Source organism: Schistocerca serialis, chromosome 6 (genome assembly GCF_023864345.2).
Source record: "Schistocerca serialis cubense isolate TAMUIC-IGC-003099 chromosome 6, iqSchSeri2.2, whole genome shotgun sequence".
NCBI lineage: Eukaryota > Metazoa > Arthropoda > Insecta > Orthoptera > Acrididae > Schistocerca > Schistocerca serialis.
In genome coordinates, this window is record NC_064643.1 from 684,648,084 (window position 1) to 684,674,003 (window position 25,920).

Below are 25,920 nucleotides of genomic sequence, written 5' to 3' on the forward strand. Positions count from 1 at the left end.
ACTGTTAGCAAGCAAGGAACTTGATGGCATGTGAAAGTAACAATACGTGTTCATACTTGTGTTGCATCTAATCATTAATGAAAGTCATGGTAGATGGTGAAATAGTTGCTGTGTACTAGTGCATCCTGGTGAGATGGTTACAAACTTAGCATGCCTCTACTACAGTAGGCAAATTTCCAGTACCAGAAAAAAAGTATCTTAAACAATATCAAAGCACTAATATTAAACAGTGATTAATAACACATAAAATAAGAATAAGAGGTACAGAAACAAGGATATGAAAATGTAGGTTCAAACCATGCTGTTGATTCCCAGTCAATGTAAATAGTGGAACATGAAAATGTATGCAAGCTGATGACACCCTTAGATTCATGGAGTTGAGCCTTCTAGAGGCCCATAAGACCTGTATTTCACAGAAGCCATTTCCCAAACCTTAGCTAAATGGAGTTAACTGGCATTTCAATTAAGACTATTACCTATTTGAAAAACATCGGTCAATATTAATATTCTAAAAAATTTGACAGTCATCATTTACATCCATGTGGAAAATATTTGAAATGATTCCTGATAATTTATATTTTGTAATACATTTTTGACAAATGTTTTAATATATCTTTCGGAGCCTTTAATTATGAGTCATTCCTGATTGTTATTAAAAGCAATTGAAAATGTAATAGCTGTCAAATATAGCTTAGTCTAATTGTTATAATCTGAAGCTCTGTAATTAAATGTGTGTGATTATCCTTTCAGTTCCTGTAGAGCTGAAGGATGCTGCAGACTTTGAAACAGCTGCCTCCTTAACAGGTAAGCTTGAGATGGAGCAGCTGCTCTAGCAGCAATACCAAGCGGCTGCAATCTTAGAACTACAGCTCCAGAGGCAGGAAGAAGACAATTTTGCTTTTTCACTTTGCAGTGGAACAGCAGTACCAGTTTTTGAAACTGAAACAGTTAAAATTGTGGATTAATTTGATATTAACAAAAATGCATATGTATGTATAGCTAATATAAATAAAATATAATTGAATAGATAAAAACATCTACTCAATAAGCAGTGACAGAAGAAAATATAAATAAAGCTAAGGAAATGTACAAGCTTTTGAAATCAGTGGCTCCAAAAGCTTGCCCAATTCCTGAAGTTTTATATGTGTTTGTGTCCTACAGTCGCTTGGTGAACAGATTTTTTATCACTCCAATTATATTATACTTTCAAAAACTTATTATTTTTTTGATTGTTAATATAAGGGATGTTTTGAAAACATTAACCTAATTTCACAAGACTGTACCTTGATAATGAGTGAAAACAGAAACTTGTGGTAAATTTGAACTTACACATCAAAACTAAAAGTTTATTTTGGTACCAGTTGCAAGTTGTCAGTTCATGTGGTTGCCAGATAGTTCTAGGATTTTTATCTGTCGCCTGTCACTTCTTGCACCTCTGCCAATGTTAGTTGATGCGAAAAAGGCCAAGCCACACTGACACTTGAAGCCCATCTTGAACTGTAGGTCCTCCCCACCCCCTACCCCCTACCCTCCCCACATAACTGGCTGGGTGAGTCAGTTTGCAGGGTGGAGAAAGGCAGCGGTGCACTATCTTTAACAGGACCATGTCTAACAACTGAGGTGTTCAAAACAATCTTCAGATTGATGAATGCTGTACATTTTATGAATATGTATGCTTATAAATGTCTACAATGTTTGCATGGATTTTGTGGAAATGATGACCAGTGAAAGTTCCAGTCGCATATGTATTTATAGTGTGTAAAATTTTAAATATCTAATTTGCACCCAATGTTGAGAAATACAGAAAAGTGTATGTATAACTATTCATCTACCACTGAATTATTCCATCAGCTACTTCTCAATATATGTCTGTCTAACTCAATGATGACAGTAATGAAAAAGAGAAAACTGCAGTCTTTTTGTTCCACAAAATTTTGAGTGAACTGCCGGATGTTTGCAACTTCCTGCCACAATATTTCAGGGCAGAGTCTTCTGGCCATCTTCACGTGATACTGGTGAAAACTCCCTGAGCTCTGGTATTTAAGGCCCCTCCAGCACATGCGTGGTGGATCACTTGGCGTTGCCCATGCGCTACTTGAGTGCATTCTATTCTGCTGCACCGCATGCCCTCTGTGGTGAAAACTCGCTGCATTGATATCAATTTGATTGTCTTCACTTGGTTCCATCACAGAACTAAGCCAGCTATGGAGGACACAAAGTTTTTTGACAAGTGGATTCCATTCCAGATTCAACTGGTAACCGCCATCACGATTAATAAGAGACTCATTGTCAGACAGCTGTATTTCCATGGATTCATTAATAATAGAACTCCAAAAGTTAGACATTGTAGAACATCAGCGGCATACTCACCTTCTTCAGCCTTGTAATTCTGCCATCTCCCAACATTGTATTTCCACTGGTCATGCCATGGATTACAATGAGACAAAAATTGTGGCCCATTCATCTAACTTTTGGAGTTTGGTTTCTTGGTATTGTGGTCTTCATTCTAGCTACATTGATCAAGTGAAAACACTGATATCAGTTTCTGTAGCGAGTTTTGGTTTCCTGGTATTGGGCATTTCATTTTAGCCATATGGTTTAAGTGAAGATTTCAATATCAGCTTGTGCAGCAAGCTTTGGGCACTTGATAGTGTGGACTCTGTTCTCGGTTTATAGGTTACATCAAATTTTTTACGGAAGTTTTTGCTGCAAGTTTTGGATCCTTGCTGGTTATGGACTCTGTTCTAGTTATAAAGGCCAATTAACATCTTTAATGAAAACTTTTTCAGTGAGGTTTGAGTTATTGTTAATGATTTTTTCAATACTATTTTTGCATATTTACTCATTAACTGGTATTCCGTAGCTCAGTGTACTTTGATAAGTTAATTCAAGGCAACATTATGAAACTTTGTGGTTTTTTTATGGCCCTTACATAATGCTGGCACTACTGACTTTTGTATTATGATTTGTTCAGGAGTTAAGGTTAGTTTAAGAATGTCATGTATTTTGTTTCTCTTCATTCAAAAAACCCCTAATCCTTGCTCCTTCCAGCCCCATTTACTGTTCCTGTGTTGTTGCCTGTCTCATAGAATCCCCCCCAAATGGCCTTAATACCAAATTATCCATCTCCGGCTGCCACCCGTTCTTCTGCAATGACCTCCACCTGTTCAGATTCTGTCAATCCTTAGCTCTCACCAACATAGTCCTGCAAAGCCATATCTACCAAGCCCAAACCTCCTTGCAGTACGTTCTCTTGATCCAAAAAATTCCCCTGCCAAGCAGTCCCAAATTCCTGAAACCCATAGCACACATCGAAACTCTTACCATCCAGAAATTAGAGTAACATGCACATAGCCATCTTAAAAAACTCTCCACCCTGCTCACTTCCTTCTCCTACCATTGTCCACCACTGCTACAACAACCTCCAAACCTCCCCCATGTCTCCCCATAGAGGACAAACCATATCTCGCAGACCTACTACACGTACCAAACTTTCCAAAACTCCCTCCCACCACCACACAGAGTCCAGAGCCTGAACAGACCTGAAACACAGTCATGAACCTTTCCTCCAGAAGCCTTAGCTCCACAGAAATACCAGTCCTTTCCAAAGGCCTCACCTTTTGCCCCACTCCCAAATTACATCATCCAAGACTTGTTAAAGACCTTCTCTCCTTCTCCCGGTCCCAACAGTGAAAACGCTTTTTTGCCACCAACCCTACCACTCCAACTCAACCAAAGACCAATATTGAACCCTGTCTAACTCAGTTCACTCCTCCATCCAACTGTGATCCACCCTCAGCCCTCAAAACAAGCCCCGTTAACTTTCTAGAATTTCTTAACGCGAACCTTGCCTCACCATCATTCCCCAAATCCCTCAACATGCAAACTAACCTTACATCCACAATAAGAACTGCGGTCCACCATCTAAAAACTGATGCCTACCTTTCAATCCTACCTGTGCACAAAGGCTCCACCACTATTGTTTTGAACTGCAAGGGTTATCTGGCAGAAGGGCTCTGCTGACTGTCACATACAGCCACCTACAAGTCTTGCCACAGTGAACTCATTCCAGAAATCCAGCAGGATCTCCAGTCTCCCCTCAAACCCTTAGACCCATCCCAGAACCTTTCCCTGGAGTCCATCTCTCTCCTCACCCCTACCACTCCCTACACTCCTATCTTCTACATGCTTACATGCTTCCTAAAGTCCATAAACCAAACCATCCAGGATGCCCCATTGTGGCAAGTTACTGTGCCCCCACTGTGAGAATCTCTGTTCTCGTAAACCAACAGCATTAACCTATTACCCGGAATCTACCCTCCTATATGAAAGATACCAACCATTTCTTCCACTGACTCTCCACACTTCCAGTCCCTTTACCACATGGTGCAATGCTCATCACTATTGATGACACCTTCCTTTACACTAACATTCCTGATGTCCATGGCCTTACCACTACTGAACACTAGCAACAACCTCCTTCTTAATCACCATGACTAACTATACCCTCACCCACAAGTACTTCTCCTTTGAAAGCATTACCTACAAACAAATCTGGGGTGGAGCTATGGGCACCCACATGGCACCATCATATGCCAACCTAGTCATTGGCCATCTACAGGAATCCTTCCTAAACACCCAGAGTCCTAAACACCCCACTGGGTTCAAATTCATTGACGACATCTTTGCTATCTGGATTGAGGGTGAGGATATCCTGTCCACATTCCTCCAGAACCTCAACTACTTCTCCCCCATTTGCTTCACCTGGTCCTACACAACCCAACAAAACACCTTCCTAGAAGTTGACCTCCACCTCAAAGATGGCTACGTCAGTACCTCCATCCGTATCAAACTTACTAACCACCAGCAATACCTACACTTCGACAGTTGCCACCTGTTCCATACCGAGAAGCCCCTTCCATACAGCCTAGCCACCATTGATCATCGCATCTGCAATGACAAGCGGTCCCTCTCGAGATATACTGAGGGTCTCACTGAAGCGTTCACAGACCTTGTACAAAAACAAATCTCCTGTGCCCTATTTTTTAAGTCTCCCACCACCTCCCAAAGTCCCACTGTCTGGCCACAGAGGAGCCTTCCCCTCATAATTCAGGACCACCCAGAAATGGACCAACTGAATTACATTCTCTGCCATGGATTTCACTACCTCTTGTCATGCCCTGAAATGGGAAATACCCTGTCCACTATCCTTCCCACCCCTCCCACAGTGGTATTATGCCTTCAACAGAACCTGAACAATATACTCATCCATCCCTACTCAACCCCTGCTCCCAACTCCTTACCTCATGGCTCATACTCCTGTAATAGACCTAGATGCAAGACCTGTCCCATACATCCTCCCACCACTACCTACTCCAGTCCGGTCACAAACATCACTTTTCCATTAAAGGCAGGGCTATTCGTGAAACAAGTCACATGATCTACCATCTAAGTTGCAACCACTGTGCTGCATTCTATGTGGGCAGGACAACGAACAAGCTGTCTGTCCACATCTATGGCCACCGACAAACTGTGGCCAAGAAACAAATTGATCACCCTGTTGCTGAGCATGCTGAAAAACATGACATCCTTCATTTCAGTGACTGCTTCACAGCCTGTGTCATATTGATCCTTTTCACCAATACCAGCTTTTTTTAATTGTGCATGTGGGAACTTTCCCTGCAATATATCCTATATTCCAGTAACCCTCCTGACCTCAACCTTCATTAGTCATTGTCATCACCCATCCAGCCCTTTCTATGTTCCTGTTCCAGCACTACACAGTCCTCATTCCGCCATCACACCCAGTCTTTTTACTTCATCCTTTTCCAAAACCCCTCCCCCCCCCTTCCCACCTCTCCCCTGCCTTCAGTCTAATCTTCTGACTGTACATAGCTGCCTTACCCTCTCTCCAACTCGTCCCTGTGTGTTCCCCAGCAGCACTGCACTGTCTGCCACCCTTACCCTACTATCCCTCACCCTCCCCATCCCAGCCTCCTCCTTACTCCCACCCATTCGCCACTCCCATCATGCACTGGTGCCGCTGCTCGCAGTGTAGCTTCAGTTGCCTGAGACTGCAGCGTGTGTGTGATTTGCATTTGTGTTTGTGTTTGTGTGCGTGTGCGTGTGCGTGTGTGTGTGTGTGTGTGTGTGTGTGTGTGTGTGTGTGTGTGTGTGTTTTTTTGACGAACGCCTTACTGGCCGAAAGCTTTATTTGTGATAGTCTTTTTGTTGTGCCTATCTGTGACTCAGCATCTCTGCTATATGGAAATTAGATATAAACTCATCCTAAACTGATGTAATACAAGGCCAGTAATACAGGTCCCGAGTTCGAGTCTCGGTCGGGCACACAGTTTTAATCTGCCAGGAAGCTTCAATAAACTTCTACTTCTACTGCAGCTGAAAGAGACAAGAAAGATCTTGGGAAAACTAAATGTTACAGAAGACACCATACAGAACAGGGAAAGTTTCAGGCTGCTGATCAGTCCTGTGAAATGTCCTGTCCAACAATGGAATTCACAACATAGGAGGGTGATGTCAAATGAGCAGAGGCTGGTCATTAGCCAATGCAGGAAGAATTTCTGGGAAGATAAAAAGAAAAAGGTTGTACCTTTGTCTTAGGTTGTAGTGGTCCATAATTGGCCAAAGTCTGTAATATATAGAATTTGGCCAGTTATAGTTGATAAATGCAAGGATTATTGTACAGTCAGCCTAACAGCCCATGCATCTGAGTTGTTGACAAGAGTAATATATAGAAGAATGGAAAAGGAAATTGAGGGGTGTTAAATTACAACCAGTTTGGTTTTAGGATAGGTCAAGACACTGGAGAGGCAGTTCCGATGTTGCAGCTGATAATAGAAGCAAGACTGAAGAAAAAATCAAGACATGTTCAGTGGGCTTGTCAACCTGGAAACAGCACTCAACAGTGTAAAATGGTGCAAGACATTCGATATTCTGTGAAAAATTGAAAAAAATAGGGGTAAGCTATAGGGAAAAGCATGTAATATACAATATATGAAAGAACCAATATGGAACAACAAGACTGGAAGACCAATAATGAAGTGCTCAGATTAAATAGGGTGTAGGGCGGGGATGTAGTCTTTCATCCCTACTGTTCAATCAATACATCAATGAAGCAATGAGGGAAATTAAACAAAGGTTCAAGAGTGGGATTAAAATTCAGAATGAAAAGATGTCAATGATAAGATTTGTTGATGGCATTACTGTCCTTGGTGAAAGTGAAGAAGAATTACAGGATGTGTTGAATAGAATGTACAGTCTAATGAGTACAAAATATGAATTGAGAATAAATCGAAGAAAAACGAAAGTAATGAGAAGTGGCAGAAATGAGAACAGTGAGAAACTTAACATCAGAATTGGGGATCACAAAGTAGATGAAGTTAAGGAATTCAGCTACCTAGGCAGCAAAATAACCAATGACAGACAGAGCAAGCAGGACATAAAACACAGACTAGCACTGGTGGAAAGGGCATTCCTGGCCAATATAAGTCTACTAGTATCAACAAATGTCTTAATTTGAGGAAGGAATTTCTGTGAATCTATGTTTGAAGCACAGCATTGTATGGTAGTGAGACATGGACTGTGGGAAAACTGGAACAGAAGAGATTTGAAGCCCTTCAGATGTGGTGCTACAGAAGAATGTTGAAAATTGTGTGGACTGATAAGGTACGAAATGAGGAGATTCTCCACAGAGTCAGTGGGGTTAGGAACATATGGAAAACACTGACACAAAGAAGGTACATGACGATAGGATATCTGTTAGAACATCAGGGAATAACTTCCTTGGTACTAGAGGGTGCTGTAGAGCGTAAAAACTGTAGAGGAAGACAGGGATTGGAATACATCTAGCAAATAATTAGGACAGAGGTTGGAAGTGCTACTCTGAGATGGAAAGGTTGGTGCAGGAGAGGAAGTCGTGGCAGGCTACCTCAAACCAGTCAGAAGACTGACCACTCAAAAAAGATGTTCTGATTGATTACAAAGTTATGTGTCAACATAAAAACAGGGATAATAATAGCACTACTACTAATAAAAATGATATTATAATAAAATAATGGTAATGTTGATAATAGTAATTACTAATTAATAGTTAAGAAAAATGAAATATTTATTTATGTATCCATGAACGTATTACGTATCAGTGCCAATATTGGTGCACTTATATACAAATGTGAATATGGGCTGAAATGGCATCAGAGCACATCACCTTTTAGTTTTTATTATTATTGTTATTATTATTATTATTTGTGTGTGTGTGTGTGTGTGTGTGTGTGTGTGTGTGTGTGTGTGTGTGTGTGTGTGTGTGTGTGTGTGTCCCTTCGATGATTCGATGATCATCTCCTTGTCTCCATTGTTGAGGTGGATCTGGAAGCTGTGCTTAAGTGAGACATGTGGTACTGTGGGTTCTGCACCATGTGTCACTGCTATCTTGGCTGCACATGCACATTCCAAGATGCAGCACTAGTATTCAAGTCTTCCACACTACTAGATGCAAGCATTAATGCTTCATTATTCACACTGATGCTACAGTGTTGATGTTGTGCACAACGGAAGGAGTTCTGTAATTGTTGTACCCTGGCATTTTTTATGCTGGAAAATTAATTAGCAACATTGTCTACTATTGTGCACCATTTGTTGTTTCTTATAAGCTCATATAGTGTTTAGTTAGTCTCTGTTGGTTCCCTATTCCATTATAGGCATCACAGTTAAAGATAATGTGGTCAAGTGTTCCGATATGACAACACTGACAGACATCATTTTCTTTCTTTACAAACTTCCAGCGTGCTGGAGTTACTGGGTCAGCAACTTCTGTTAATCAATACAATGAAAAACCAGTCCAAGTTGCAAATATTTTAGTTTTAATTCGATGACTAGTTTTGGGCTGAGACCCATTTACAAATCAATATAACAAAGTCGAAAGTGGCATTTCCAAATATATCAAATTACAAATTTATTTGACATCTTTGGAAATGCCATTCTCAACTTTGTTGTGTTGAACTGTAAATGGGTCTCAGCCCAAAACTAGTCATCGAATGAAAAATAAAAAATTTGCCACTTGGACTGGTTTTTCATTCCATTGATTTTCTTTCTTGTTAAACCTATAAAGGTAAACTGGATATGGCCCATGTTATATTATATAATGTATCAGGCCCTTACTAGGGTTTAGGTGGCCAAGCACTAGGCATTCTCGAATGCAGGTGAATATTGATAGACTCTACGACCTGTTTCGCTGTTGTTCCAGTCATTCTGCAATGTGCACACTTTTGAGTTCAGAAGTTGGAACTTGGTAGTTACCCCTTGGTCTAAGAATTCTTGGACTTTCATCAAGTACCCTTTACATAACCAGGAGAAGGCTACACAACATCTTGCAGTAATGTATTGTGGGTAGACTCTGAGGATCACTAGTGAGGCATCCGTTGGCATAGTGCTGAAGGCCCTCGAGTCTAAGGAGCACACCTCTCTGTGCATTTGCAGGATTTGTTGTTCCATGCACACCGAAGTCAGTGAACTGAAACTCTTGCAGCATTGTAGATTGCTTTTGAGGCACAGGCAATTTTGTGTGTAAAGTTGCTTGCCTTATTTATAATTGTCTGAATGTATTGTGTATCCACCTGTGTAATAGCTCTCTGGAACAGGGCATTTTCCCTGATAGACTGAAATATGCTATTGTTACACCTTTGCATAAAAAGGGGGATAGATCTGATGTCAACAATTACCGTCCAATCTCCCTTCTATCAGCTTTATCCAAAATTTTTGAGAAAGTAATGTATTCAAGAGTAGCTTCACATATCTGTAAAAATGAAGTACTAACAAAATGTCAGTTTGGTTTCCAGAAAGGTTTTTCAACAGAAAATGCCATATATGCTTTCACCAGTCAGATTTTAAATGATCTGAATAACCGAACACCTCCCATTGGGATTTTTTGTTATCTCTCAAAGGCTTTTGATTGTGTAAATCATGAAATTCTGCTAGACAAGCTCAAGTATTGTGGCATGAGTGGGACAGTGCACAAATGGTTTAATTCGTACCTAACTGGAAGAGTGCAGAAAGTTGAAATAAGTAGTTCTCGTAACATGCAAAGATTAGCACATTCCTCAAACTGGGGAACTATCAAGAATGGGGTTCCACAAGGGTCAGTCTTGGGTCCTTTGGTGTACTTATTATATATTAATGACTTGCCATTCTATATTCATGAAGAGACAAAGTTAGTTCTCTTTGCTGATGATACAAGTATAGTAATCACACCTGAGAAACAAGAATTAACTGATGAAATTGTCAATACTGTCTTTCAGAAAATTACTAAGTGGTTCCTTGTAAACGGACTCTCACTGAATTTTGATAAGACACAGTACATACAGTTCCGTACAGTGAATGGTATGACGCCATTAATAAATATAGACCTTAATCAGAAGCATATAGCTAAGGTAGAATATTCCAAATTTTTAGGTATGTCCATTGATGAGAGATTAAATTGGAAGAAACACATTGATGATCTGCTGAAACATTTGAGTTCAGCTACTTACGCAATAAGGGTCATTGCAAATTTTGGTGATAAACATCTTAGTAAATTAGCTTACTACGCCTATTTTCACTCATTGCTTTCATATGGAATCATATTTTGGGGGAATTCATCACTGAGGAATAAAGTATTTATTGCACAAAAGCGTGTAATCAGAATAATAGCTGGAGTCCACCCAAGATCATCCTGCAGACATTTATTTAAGGATCTAGGGATATTCACAGTAGCTTCTCAGTATATATACTCTCTTATGAAATTTGTTATTAACAACCAAACCTAATTCAAAAGTAATAGCAGTGTGCATAACTACAATACTAGGAGAAAGGACGATCTTCACTATTCAAGATTAAATCTAACTTTGGCACAGAAAGGGGTGAATTATACTGGCACTAAAGTCTTTGGTCACTTACCAAATAGTATCAAAAGTCTGACAGATAACCAACAAGTATTTAAGATCAATTAAAAGAATTTCTGAATGACAACTCCTTCTACTCCATAGAGGAATTTTTAGATATAAATTAAGAAAAAAAAATATTAAAAAAATAAAAAAAATAAAAAATAAAAATAAAAAAACACAAAAAAATAAAGTTGTTATATTAACTTAAGTATGTTGTTAAATTAACCTAATTATGTCATGTATTGGAAAATTCGACTCGTTCCACATCATTACGAAATATCGTATTCATGATCCATGGAACTAGTATTAATCTAATCTAATCTAATCTAATCTAATCTGTGCTTTTATTTGTTTGAGAACTTCAGCGTGGATTTTATCTGATCCTGGAGCTTTCCCACTTTTCAAGTTCGTTTTGGCTAGTTCTACTTCTTCTTCAGCAAATGGTGTGGTTATCAAAGAACCATTGTATTTATTGTTCAGCACATATCTATGTTGCCTGTAGACTTTGTTATCCTCTTGATCATTGTCTGGGAGGAGTTTGCCAAGCAGGTATTCTACTAACTGTCTCCATCTATGGATCCTCAGGCCATCTTCAATTTTCATTGTGGATAAAATGACTGGGATTTTTATTTTCTCTGACAATATTTTAATATAGTTTTCTCCACACATCTGCCTTCAAATGATTTCTCAGGTAGTTTTCCCATTGCACCTGTTTGTTTTGATGGAGCGGTTCTTGATATTGTGTCTTAAGGTCCCTCTATTATGCCAGTGAGGTGGCTTGATGGCTGCAGTGTGGACCCTCTGACAGTCCCTTCTGGCTTGCCTTGTTTGTCATCTAATGTCTGTCAACTCCAGTGACTATGGCATGTTCTTTAACAACATGATAGAATACATGAAATGTATTCACAGTTGCAAATGTGAACAACCAAAAGCTGTATAATGGAATGAGGACAATGAATATTTGTGCTGGACCGGGACTCAAACCTGGGTTTCCCACTTATCAGTTGCCTCACCATCTGGCTATCTGAGCACGACTCATGGCCAGACCCAAATGTCCATATTTTGTAAACCACATGTCTACAAACTGTACTTGTACATCCATTATGTACATTTCCATACAGGGGAGACATTTTACTTGAATGTTGCTCGCCCAGTTTCAGTGGATAAATACAATATTACAGTGCTTGTGTTATTCTGAATTATGATACAGTGTTCCTTTGGACATGCTTGCATTTCCAAAGAAACATTGCATTGTAATTCGGAATAACACAGGCACAGCAGTATCGAACATAATAGAAATTTTAGGGATACATTCAAGTTACGCTTTTTGTATTAGTTCTTGTAATGCATGAACCCTTAGATCTATAATGCCTCATATTGTATTGACACTGGATTCCATTTCATGTAGGTTGTTCCAATTTGCTTTCTTAAATTTACGAGGGTCACTCCAAAATAAATGCACACTATTTTTTTTTAAATCCATCTTTTATTCTACATGTTCGAGAGTTTTACAGTGTGTAGATACATTCTTTAGGAACAATATATTCATTTCTCCACATAATTTCCATCCCTCTCAACTGCCTTACTCCACCTTGGAAACAGCATCTGTATACCTGCACAGAAAAATTCTGGACCAACCTGTTGGAGCCACTGTTCGACAGCGTGCACAAAGGAGTCATCATCTTCAAACCTTGTCCCACGAAGAGAGTCTTTCAGTTTCCAAAAGAGATGATAGCCACATGGAGCCAGGTCAGGACTGTAAGACGGGTGTTTCAGTGTTGTCCATCCGAGTTTTGTGATCGCTTCCATGGTTCTTCGACTGACATGTGGCCATGCATTGTTGTGCAACAGCAAAACATACTGCTTTTGCCGATGTGGTCGAACATGACTCAGTTGAGCTTGAAGTTTCTTCAGTGTCATCACATATGCATCAGAATTTATGGTGGTTCCACTTGGCATGATGTCCACAAGCAAGGGTCCTTCGGAATCGAAAAACACTGTAGCCATAACTTTTCCAGCAGAAGGTGTGGTTTTGATTTTTTTTTTTTTTTGTCCTTGGGTGAATTTGCATGATGTCACTCCATTGATTGCCTCTTTGTCTCTGGTGAAAAATGATGGAGCCATGTTTCATCACCTGTCACAATTCTTCCAAGAAATTCATCTCCACCATTCTCATATTGTTCCAAAAGTTCACTGATACCGTTTTTCTTGTTTCTTTGTGAGCCACTGTCAACATCCACCTGGCACAGACCTTCTTTAATGCCAACACTTTCAGTATTCTGCAAACATTTCCTTCCCCTATCCCAATGTAGCATGACAATTCGTACACTGTGATGCGTCTGTCAGCAGTCACCAATTCGTTAACTCTCTGCACATTTTCTGGAGTGTGTGCAGTACGAGGCCTGCTGCTGTGAGGGCAATCCTCAATATTGCCATGCCCGCTTTCATTACATAACCTGCTTGTCAACTGACTAACTGTACTGCCATCGACAGCAACATCTCCATACACCTTTTTCAATCTCTTGTGGATGTTTCCCACTGTCTCGTTTTCACAGCACAGGACATATTTCTGCTTGTGTCTGTATGTGTGGATGGATATGTGCGTGTGTGCGAGTGTATACCGGTCCTTTTTTCCCCCTAAGGTAAGTCTTTCCGCTCCCGGGATTGGAATGACTCCTTACCCTCTCCCTTAAAACCCACTTCCTTTCGTCTTCCCCTCTCCTTCCCTCTTTCCTGATGAGGCAACAGTTTGTTGCGAAAGCTTGAATTTTGTGTGTATGTTTGTGTTTGTTTGTGTGTCTATCGACCTGCCAGCGCTTTCGTTCGGTAAGTCACCTCATCTTTGTTTTTATATATAATTTTTCCCACGTGGAATGCTAACACAGCTCTCACAAACATGAGCAGGGCCTGGCAGCCAGAGACAGTGGTCATGTGCCAGAGACAGTGGTCATGTGTGTGAGAGCTGTGTTTGCATGAATGTATGTGTATGTTGTCTAATTCAAAAGAAGGCCTTTTGGTCAAAAGCTTACTTGTTTAGCAGTCTTTCATTGTGCGTGCTGTAGCGTCACAGCTAAATGTGACTGCAGATTTTTGCAGTAAGTTTTGTTACGTTATGGCAAGCTGTTTTGGAAGCCTGCAGTATAGTAGCATTTGGCAGCAGCCGACTTGTGGCCTGCCGTAATGTCATAGCCACACCTGTCGCTAAAGCAGACCATGAGAATGCTCACTGGGGCGTGTACTAGAATCATTTATTCACCTCACGTGAGAAACTAAATAACTACATTAAATATTATCTGTTTTATTCCAAATTTGGTACCTGAACTTTTGTTATTCAGATGAACTTTGTGTCAAAATTTGATACTGCTACCTATAATAGTGTCAAATATATAAAAAACCCATTAAAAAAGTACTTGACCAACACTTCAGATTGGAATTATAATAGTTTATCTTTTGGTATTATTTGAAAACCTAAACAGAACTCTCAGTGTGCAGAATTAATTAATTGAGATTTTCATATTAAAATTTTAATTTTCATTTTTGTGATACAAAATTCAGACAAAATTATTATTTGTATCTTATGTCCTTGTGGGAATAAATGAGAGTGAGTGAGAGTGTGTATGTGTGACATACGTTAAATTTCAAGATTAATTTCATGTAATGCATTACGCAATCATAGCACGGGAAAGATATTTGTACCCACATTGCTGATGATGTATGTCCAAGCATACTTGTTTTTGTAAGAAGGCAGCCAGAATAATTATTTGCAGAGCAATGTTTTCCTAAAGTTACCTCAAGATTAATTTTTGTTTGGTTTCAATTAACAAACATTATAGTAATAATTTGCTTGTCAAAGTGTCACCAATGAATCTGATGAATCTGATGTAGTGATTGGGTCAGAACAGTTTAGGCACGTATATAATCTTGAAATATTGGTCTGATTGGCTGTTCATTTTGATCAACCAATCAGAGTAAAGTCTTTCCCATGCATTGGAATGAGTCATATGCACTGAAAGCAATGGCATTCAGGCAGTCGTGGACTAGCTGCCAGACGAGAAGGTCATGTTAGAATTGTCCAAAAAAGTTATTTGTAAAATGAAGAATTTTGCATACGGTTTATATTTTTGTGCAAGCAGATGTATTTACAGACAGTTATGTGAAGTTTGGGAGATTTTGGAGTGTTTGTTGTAGAGAAAACCGCGTGTGAAACTATCTGCCTTTGTGAAGAATTCTGTGTGGCTTGTTCAGTATGCATTTACAGAACATTCTTTGGCGAGCATCTTCCTTTGAAGAATCCACCGAAAAAGGACCAAGTGTGCAACTAATTTCATAGCAGAGTACTGACTGTATTAATCTTTTAATACTTTCATGCTGGGCTTAGTACATTTCTGGCTGTCTTGCGTGTGATATAAGCTGCATGAACTAGTAGTAGATGTGCTATTGATGTAAATGTGGGCTTGTTGACACCATACCTAAAAGACAATAAAGAACATTAGTCTTAGGAAGCAGACATTTTCCATGAAGGAAGGAAGCATCCACTTTTGCCCATTATTACTAGAGATTTATGGGTTTATTTTGTTACCTGAGTTACGCGGACTATGCAGTCGGAAGTATGAGCGATGGTTTTCTTCAACGCTGCTTTTAACATCATCTACATAGTACCTATGAATGCAGAGCAATGGATGGTGAACAAATGCTGTACTGAGGTAGGTGTACATTAATTTTCAGCTTGCTTCACTCAGTGCTAGTGATGTTTTTAACACCACTCCGCCACACTGTATGCCACTCAAAATCTCCACTTTTAGTGAGTAGTAGTCTATCCTTTCCCTAATACTGCTGTTATCAATGAGTTTTTAGCATGCGTGTAGTAATCCACATCCCTGATCTTTTCAATATATGGTTCTATTTGATGAATTATACAGAAGGGAGGATCAGTTGTTGAATTAAAGTACTGTGTGCTGGGCAGAGACAGCTACATAGTGTTCATCACTCGTATGATGGGAGCCACTTAAGTTATCAGAATATCAGCTCCAGTAAAATGCAGCATAGTATGATTTAGAAATGATGTCAGTCACTAAAAACAAGATAATGAATTTTTTGTTGTAGAACACGGGTAATTTATTCCTCAAACATAAGTCTGGACAATGTTTACATTGGTATATACAAAATCTGATGCTACAACTATGAGTTGTAGTGGAAAATATAAATGTTACATTGCTGTTTATGAGCTTATATTTTTATATCAGGCTTATTTTACATACAAAATGAAACAATGGAAAATCCGGGCTGGATCACCCCACCAACCAGATTGCTTCTGCCATCATGCACAGTTGCTCGCTGTCTGGCCTCAGTGGCCCGAGACAGTAATTATGTGTGTGTGAGTTGTGCTTGTGTGAATGTGTGTGTGTTTTCTATGTTAGAAGAAGGTCAACGGCCCACCTGTACTACAGTCCTTTTTTGTGCCTGTCTGTGACTCAGAATTTCCTCTGTAAGTTTTCATATTACTTTACATACAATATACACATAAATTTACCATCCTAATAGCAAACTAATTCTCAATTTCAGTTGTGTTTTTTTTTTAGGGTTTGGCTTATACAATTACCTAATACTTGTCACATCTCTGGTGTCTTCCCTGTCACATCAGTTTGATGCTTCTTCATCGTCATATCTTCTACCAGCAGCACAATGTGATCTTGAAATGAAGCTGTCTGACAAGGGTTTGCTAAACTCTATTTCATTTGCAGGTAAGTTACTGATTAGCATTTGTTAAAATACTGTAGTCATTAATTTCTTTCTTTCAATATTTTTTTATGCATGTGACATAGTTACTTAACTGTAGACCAGTCAGTTCCCATTCCTATTTAATGTAAGTATTCTCACCATAGTAAATATTTCCTTTTAAAAATACTTTTTTCAGAGTCAATGCTTGCTTTCTAATTAGCTTGATTAAATATAGCTTTAAAGTTCTAGTAGAACATAAATAATTAACGAGTAGACCATTCATCAAATAGCGAGAAGTGTCGAACCATCGACAGGCACACACAAAAGAGAGAGAAAACAGCTAAGCTTTCAGAATACATCTGTTGTTGAGTAGAGTATCAGATGGGGTGGATAGAGGAACAGAGAGAGTTGAGGCAGAAAAAGGGGTTGTGGATGGGTAGCTGGTGGCTCTGAGGGAGGTAGCAGGTCTGTGGGATAGGAATGTGGGAGGGAGTGGGGACAGTTGCACAGGCTAGGCATGTGATGCACAGGTACCAGAGCCAGAGAGGTGCAGTGCGCAAATTGAGGTGATGTGAACACAGGGACTGAAAAAGGGTGACACGTCAAAGGAAGGGGAAACTGGTGGGTGAAGTGTATGGGGACAGTGGGTTAATGTGGATTAAGGCCAGAAGTGTTACAGGAGCAAAGGATGTGTTACAAGCATACAAGTAGTTCAGAAAAGCTGGTGGTGGAAGGGAGGATCCATAAAGCCTGGGTTGTGAATTAGCCACTGAAATTGAGCGTGTTGCACTGCTGCATGGTTAACTTTTGTTCTTAGCCACAGTTTAGTGGTGGCCAGTCATTCTGCTGGACAGCTGGATTGTTGTCATACTGACATAAAAACCCGTGCAGTGATTGCAGCAGAATGGTATATGTCATGGCTGCTTTCACAGGTGGTGTAACCTCTGACGGGGTATGATCAGCCTGTGACAGGACTATGGGAGGAAGTGCTGGATGGGTGTACTGGGCTTGTCTTGCACCTGGGTTTTCCGCTGGGGTAAGGTCCCTGTGGTGTAGAGTTGGGTGTGGGAGTGGCATAGTGGTAGTCCAGGAAGTTATATATGTTGGGTGGCTAATGGAATACCACTGTAGGAGGGAGTGGAAGGTACAATCTATACAAAATTCCAGTCCAGGTGCAAGATCTGCCCAGTCCACTCACCCAGCACTTCCTACTCCAGACCTGCCACAGGTTTATCCTACCCCTCAGAGACAAGGCCACCTGTGAAAGCAGCCAAGTCATATACCAATTCTGCTGCAATCACCGAACAGCTTTTTTTTATTGGTATGACAACCAACCAGCTGTCCATCGGAATGAATAACCACTGCAAACTGTGGCCAAGAACGAAGTTAGTCACCAAGTGGCACAACATGCACCTAAGCACAAAATGCCAGATATCAGTGGCTGGTTCACAATTTGGGCCATCTGGATCCATCTCTCTACCCTCAGATTTTCTGAGCTGTAAACATTGGAGTTATCCTTGCAACACATTCTTTGCTCCTGTAAGCCTACTGGGCTCAATCTCCATTTGACCACTGTCCCCACACCCTCCACCCAACAGCTTCCCCTTCCTCTCTGCTATCCATTAAACTACTGTCCCACACCCTCCACCCAACACCTTTCCCTTCCTCTGTACTGTCACCTCCTCCCAATTCACATCTCCACAGCACCTTCAGCATGCACCACACTCCACCAGCTCCGGCACCTGCATTCCCAGCCAGCAAACTGGCTGCCTCCTCCTCAGCCACTAGCTACTCAACCCCAACCTCTCTTCCTGCCTCTAGCCTCTCTCCCCCTCTATATATCCTGCTTAGTACAGTCCTTACCCATCAGTCCACATGCTGAACTGAAATTCGTGCATTGTGCATCCAGCTAGCACCATCTAGGGGGGAAAGGCATCTGACTGTGTGTGTGTGTGTGTGTGTGTGTGTGTGTTTCCCCTCTAGCTTGAGAAAGAATTTATTTTCAAAATCAAAAGTTATATGTTTTCTTTCTCTTCTGTGTGTGCCTGTTAATGACTCAATGCTATTCAGTGAGTGGTCTTCTTTACTCTTAAATTATTTACTTGATTAAATTAACTATCATGTAGGTGAATAGCATTAAGCAATATAGAGACAGTTTATTGTTAATGACACATACAAATTAGCTTCCTATGATTCCCTTGTCTTTTGTTATAACTTGAGTCATTCCACACCAATTAAGGTTCACCTTCATAACGGGATCTGTGAAATTTAATGAATGAATGTGTATTTGTGTGGATGGGAAGGAAGAGGAAGGGGGGGGGGGGGGAGGAGGGAGGGAGATGGAGAGATTACAGAACTGAAAGATAATTATGAAAAGTTTTCTAGGGACTTGCTTTTCTTTTAATTATGTTATGCTGATGACATCATAATGGGAAAGCATGAGGATGTGAAATAATGCAGTACGTACATTAACAAAGAAGCACAGATCTCAACTCCCACATTTCAATTTGCTGTCACTAAACATAACGGTTGTTGTATGTTTATGTGTAAAACATTCTTGCAGGAGAGCTTTTGTGAAACTTGGAAAGTGAAGATGAGGTACTGGCAGAAGTAATGTTATGAGTACAGGTTGTGAGCCATGTTTGGGTAGCTCAGTCGGTAGAGCACTTGCCTGCGAAAGGTAAAAGTCTCCATTTCAAGTCTTGATCCTTCAGACAGTTTTAATCTGCCAGGAAGTTTCTTATGAGCACTAGATCATCTAGTTTTTTTATGTAAGTAATTACCCCCCCCCCCCTCCAAGTAATGTAATCTACTAACAAAAAATAATAAACAAGGTATGTAGTTATATTTTCTTGGACATGCATACTGGTGAAAGCTGAAACTGGAAAAATCATGTACTAGACCTGCTAAAACATTTAGGTTCAGCTACTTTCACAACATGAATAACTGCTAAAATGATGGACTTAAATATCAGTAAGATAACATGTTGTTGTTGTATCTTAACTCATACGATTTATTTGATGCAGCTCTACACATTAGTTTATTTTGTGCAAGCCTCTTCCTCCCTACACAACTACTGCAACCCTAAATCCATTTTTACCTGCTTACTGTACTTAGGCATTGGTTTCCATCTACAATGTTTAAGCCCCACCCTCCCCCTCCTCCATCTCCATCTCCATCTCACACACATCTTGTAGTACAAAACAGATGATTCCTTGATGCCTCAGGATGTGCCCTATTAACCAATCTTTTCTTTGATTCACGTTGTGCCATAAATTTCCTATCTGTCCATTCTGTAGCACCACATTTCAAAAGCTTCTATTCTCTTCTTATCTGAACTGTGTATCACCCATGTTTCACTTCTGTATAAGACTATACTTCACACAAGTATATTCAGTGAAGAATTTGTAACACTTAAATTTACATTCAGTGGTAACAAATTTCTCTTTCTCAGAAATGCTTTTATTGATATTTTCGGCATGCAGTTTATATCCTGTCAGTTTTTATGCTACCCAAATAGCAAAACATGTCGCCTGCTTTCTAATATCATCATCATCATCATCATCATCATCATCGTATTCATCTGATTCAGTTTGAAGATTTTCATTTCTCTTTGTTTTACTTTTGTTGACGTTCATCTTATAACCTCTTTTCAAGACATAATCTGTTCTGTGCAGCTGATCTTCCTAGACCTAAGAAAACATCTTTGGCATATTTTTCTACACTGATGTCATGTAGGATAATATTTTGAGGTATCTCCTCACTTAGGCAAAAGTTATTCAGTGTGAAATAAAGTTGTTGAAATCACATGTTGGAGTTAGATACATATGAAAAACAGTCATAACATTTTAATTATCATCTCAAAAAATAAAGATACATGATTTTTGTATACCAACAAAAAAAAACAAAACAGTTTTTGATAATACACTGATTAGAAAAAAAATCGCAACACCAAGAAGGTGTTGTGCAATATAAACAAAAGTTGGTAGGTGTGTTTCTAAATCTGAAAGAAGATGTCTATTCAAATTTCATGCCAGCCACATATGAGTGGTGCTAGTAGTGCCACTATGAGGATGCAAATGAGTTTTTCTTTAAATACTTGCTATAATAGTCATGAGAGTTAATTACCTTTGAGTGTTGATATGGTAAGTTGATGCTAGTCAACAATGCCTTTAAGGTGACAAAGATGGCATTATCAACCCTTGCTAAGTCTGAACAAGGTTGTTCCTTCTGTGATATTGCAGAAAGACTTGGCAGGAATGTAGCCACTGTACATGATAGCTGGCAGGGTGTCGCAAGAAAGAATGATCCCAAGACTGGGCTCCAGATGGCCACATGGCACTACCGAGAAGGAAGACCATCATGTTAGGCATATGGCGTTGGTGCCCCATACTGCATGTACAACAGCAATTTGAGCAGCAGGTGGCACCACAATGACACAACGAATTGTTCCAAATTGGTTACTTCAAGGCACAGAGTTGCCACAAGTTCTGGAAATCAGGGAATATCAGGGAATTTCAAACATATCAGGGAAACATCAGGGAAATTTGTAAAAAAAGAAACACTAGAAAAACCTTGTTTTTGTCTCAGTAGATGAAATGGTTTGTTTACTGAGACTTCATGCATCATCACTGGCTGGGTGCAGCTTAATATGTGCACCTCTTTCCTACTCCCTCATTCTTACTGCTTCTCGCCTTCCTACCACTCCCCTCAGTTTGCAGTCAGTGCTGCCACCACTTCCTGCCACTAGCCTAGCAGCTGCTGACGGGAGGCATAAGGGGTGGTTTGTTTTGATCTTATTCTCAGAGACTGTTGATGCAGTGGCTGGACACAGTTGTCATGTATGCATGAGTTGTGTCTGAGTGTTGTGTGAATGCGTGTGTGTTCCCATTTTCTGGCAAAGGCTATGGGCGAAAATTTAATTGTGACAGTGTGATTGTCTTTTCTACATGTCTGCCTGTGGCTCAGCCATCATCTTTATGGTGAGTTGCCACCCATCTTCATTAGTATTGATTCTCAGAGTATTTGCCAATTATCTGTTGCACGGATTGATTACCATCATCTCATTTCATCAATACAGTGTCAGTTACTTGTGAATAGCTGGCTACATGAGTGGACTTCCACAATGGGCCAAAACCACAGGCCATTTCTGTGGGTATCTCTAATGGATCAGGCCTGCCGATCTGAAGCCCATCGTTTCCCACTAACTTGCAAGCCCTGCCCGTCCGACCTAGTCCCACCGATATGCCCACAGGTGGCGTAATGCAGTGGATTTTTGTGGTTTATCCATGGACCCAGGGCTCCTGTGCTCTTTGGCAGGCCAGAGGCCATGGGTGATGGAATTCAGGAAGTGCAACTTTCTCACTGCAAGTACATTGTAAAGTGTATCATTTTATAGACATGTTATTTAGTCTACTAGATTTTAGCACTTTGAAAATAATTTATATGTTAGAAAATATGAGCGATAAGAAGGAGAGAATTGTGACAGTCACTGGCAGTTTGTACACTATGTACTCTTATTTTCGGCTTGCCTTATACACTTCTTTCAAGAGGCCTACATTTTTCTGAGGTTATGTCTGAAATCAGTGAAGGTAATCAGTGATGTTATTTTAAATCTGTCTTGACTCCAAGGAAACGCATATTTTTGTCACTGAATGTCTTTTGTTTTATTGAAATAAAATAACAACAGTGGTCTTAATAAAACACATGTACCATTTGTCTTGCTTTCTCCATCTAAAATCAGTTCATTACAAAAGATGTTGACATTAGTACTTAAGATTTTTGTTCATGAGGGGAAGAAACACAGAAGTCCTTACATTTTTTTGTCAACTTATGTCTTTACTTACCCTTGAGATCTCGAAATTTGTCAGGGAAAAATGGTAAAACTTGTCTAGAAAACAGGGAACTATAAGGAAATTTCACCTGGGGAAACTTGTGGCAACCCCGAGGGCAGCTCTGAGCCAGATGCTCAGTAGTGTGCAGTCTACTGACCCCAAACCACTGCCATTTGCGACTTCTGTGGTGTCAAGTGAGAGCTCATTGAAGGGCAGGGTGGAGGTCTGTTGTGTTTTCTGGCGAAAGTTGGTTCTGCCACAGTGCCAGTGATGACCATGTGTTGGTTAGAAGAAGGTTAGTTGAAGGCCTGCAATCAAACTACCTTGACATACACCAGGAGCACTCTCGTGGTTATCCCACACAGCCTGACTGAAAATTTGTTCATTGGACTGGTGATATGACCCACTGAACTGCCATTCATGAATGTCACTCCAGGGGATGTTTTCCAATAGGAGAACTCTAACCCACACGCTGTTGTTGTAATCCAAACCTCTACAGAGTGTCAATATGTTGCCTTGGCCTGTCGATCACCAGATCCGTTTCCAATCGACCACGTACTTGACATCACTGGACGACAACTCCAGTGTTATTCACAAAAAGCATTAACTGTTCCTGTATTGATAGACCAAGTGCAACAGGTGTGTAACTCCATCACACAAACTGACATCCAGCACCTGTACAATACAATGCATACATGTTTGCTTGCTTGTATTCAACATTCTATTGGTTATACCAGTCATTAATGTACCAGCGTTTCACATTTGCAATGACTTATCTCGCCATTACATTAACCTGTGATCTTGCAATGTTAATAACTTGAATGTGTTACCTAGATAAACATATTCTTGAAATTTCATTACTCTACTTTACATTAATTATTTTTTGGTGTTCTGAGTCTTTTTCCAATCAGTGTATAATATACTTGCACAGATAGAAAATCTAATCACCAAGTGGCAGCAGGAGAAAACATATATAAAAGCTAAGGAAATGTACTAGCTTTCAAGGCCAGTGGCTCCTTCTAGCAGAAGAGTTGAAAGGGAAGGAAGAAGGATGATGGTTAAAGGAATGGCGACATTTGGAAAATGGGGAGGGTTACAGAAAAGTCACCCAGAACCCCAGATCACAAGAAGAAGCCACCTGGTTTTGAAAGCTTGCACAATTCCCTAAATTTTATACGTTTTTTCTATTGGTGCCACTTGATGAGTAGATTTTTTATCCATCCAGGTATACTTTAATTTTTGGTTTGTCTGCAGGAACATGCCAACAATCCTGGTACATATTGAAATTCCCATGCAAAAGTAGCGTAGTGTGCTACTAGAGGGAGCAAAATACAATGGTGCAGCTTGTGACCACTCCATCAGTGGACTGTGTCAATTTGTTTTGGCTCTTCTAACTGCATGTTAAAGTACTGTAGTCTGTTTCATTGTGAACCAGGATTTCACCAAACTAAAATTTCATTACATAACTTTAAGCTTTGGGTAATAATTAAAACTTTATCACTGCAACTCATACACCCTGGTCACAAAACCATTTGAGTATTGATGGAATTCATTGCCAACATTACATGTGAGATTGAGAGTATACAGATAATTCACAAAAACAATAACAGAAAGAAAAGTGTACACCACACTGTTGTGAAAGAGAATTTGACACAGAAAGAAGTCATGTAGGCATCATCAGAACTTTTTGCCAACCTACCCATGGAAATAGAAGGTCTGATAGGTAAATTTTCAAATGTGGATTATAATTATTTCTCCTTAATATAGTCCTACTGTATTACAGATTAATTCTGGAATAGAAATAAGTAATCTTTTGTAACTGGTAAATGGTCAGCTTAGGATCATATAAATACTTTTCCTATATGTGTGTAATTTTCATTCAGTTGACATGTTTCCCATGATGACATTTATAGTGAATTCAATATATGGCACATATAACTTGTAGAAACATACCAAACTGAGCTGCTTCTTTTATCACTGCTGTTCTTGATCACTAACACATGAGGTTTTGTTTTAGTGCAATCATTAATTCTTATTTTTGTTACTTGTAAGAGGTCAATGCTATCTTCCTCAACTTTGTAATATAGTGGTTGGTAAGATTTATACAAAACTGTCTATTTTGGAACAGAAATTGTGAGCTATTCATCTACATCTGTTCAAATGGTTCAAATGACTCTAAGGACTATGGGACTTAACATCTGAGGTCATCAGTCCCCTAGACTGAGAACTACTTAAACCTAACTAACCTAAGGACATCACACACAAACACGCCTGAGGCAGGATTCGAACCTGTGACTGTAGCAGCAGCGTGGTCCCAGACTGAAGTGCCTAGAACCACTCAGCCACAGTGGCCATCTACATCTGTATCTAAATTGTATGATCACTCTGCAATTCTCAATTAAGTGCTTGGCAGAGGATCCATAGAACTGCCCTCAAGCTATTTCTCTACTGTTCTACTCTAAAACAATGCATGAGAAAAACATATGTTTAAATCTTCCTGTGCACGCTCTGATTTCTCTTATTTTATTATGGTGATCATTCCTTCCTATGTATGTGGGCACCAAAAAAACATTTTCACACTCTGAGGAGAAAGTTGACGATTAAAACTTCATGAGAAGATCATACCATGAGGAAAAATGCCATTGTTTTAATAATTGTCACCCCTATTTGCATATCATAACCGTGCCACTCTCGCCCCTACTTCCCAATAATACAAAATAAGCTACCATTCTTTGAACTATTTCAATGCCCTCATTCAATCCTATAAGATATGGATCCCAGACCATGCTGGCATACTCCAGAAGAGGACATACAAGCATAGTGTAGGCTCTTTAGTAGACCTGTTGCATTTTGTCCGTGTTCTGCCAATGAATCTGAGTCTTTGGTTTGCTTTACCCACAACATTAACTATGTGATCATCCCAACTTAAGTTATTTGTAATTATAATTCCTCAGTATTTATCTGAGTATACCATCTTTAGATTTATCATGTAACAAAAATTTAGTGAATTCCTTTTCGTACTCATGTGGATGACTTCACATTTTTCATTACTTAGAGTCAACTGCCACTTTTCACACCATATGAATATCTTGTCTAAATCATTTTGCAGTTTGTTTTGCTCATCTGATGACTTTATAAGACAGTAAAAGACAGCATCATCTGCAAACAGTCTAAGAGGGCTACTCAAATTATCTCCTAAGTTCAAATGGTTCAAATGGCTCTGAGCACTATGGGACTTAACATCTGAGCTCATCAGTCCCCTAGAACTTAGAACTACTTAAACCTAACTAATGACATCACACACATCAATGCCCGAGGCAGGATTCGAACTTGCGACCGTAGCAGTCGCGCGGTTCCAGACTGAAGCGCCTAGAACTGCTTGGCAACACTGGCCGGCTATCTCCTAAGTTGTTTAAATAGATCAGGAACAG

At 39.7% G+C, this 25,920-nt stretch overlaps 1 protein-coding gene across 1 annotated transcript in view; it reads left to right on the plus strand.

The window, feature by feature from the left end:
• Positions 1-25,920, plus strand: part of LOC126484386 (synaptic vesicle glycoprotein 2A-like) — a 187,428-nt gene that overhangs the window by 32,592 nt on the left and 128,916 nt on the right. Inside the window, exons 2-3 of the mRNA XM_050107880.1 lie at positions 751-804; positions 16,517-16,678. Coding sequence (XP_049963837.1) covers positions 16,633-16,678 — 46 coding nt within the window. The 5' untranslated portion in view covers positions 751-804; positions 16,517-16,632. The remainder of the gene's footprint in view (positions 1-750; positions 805-16,516; positions 16,679-25,920) is intronic.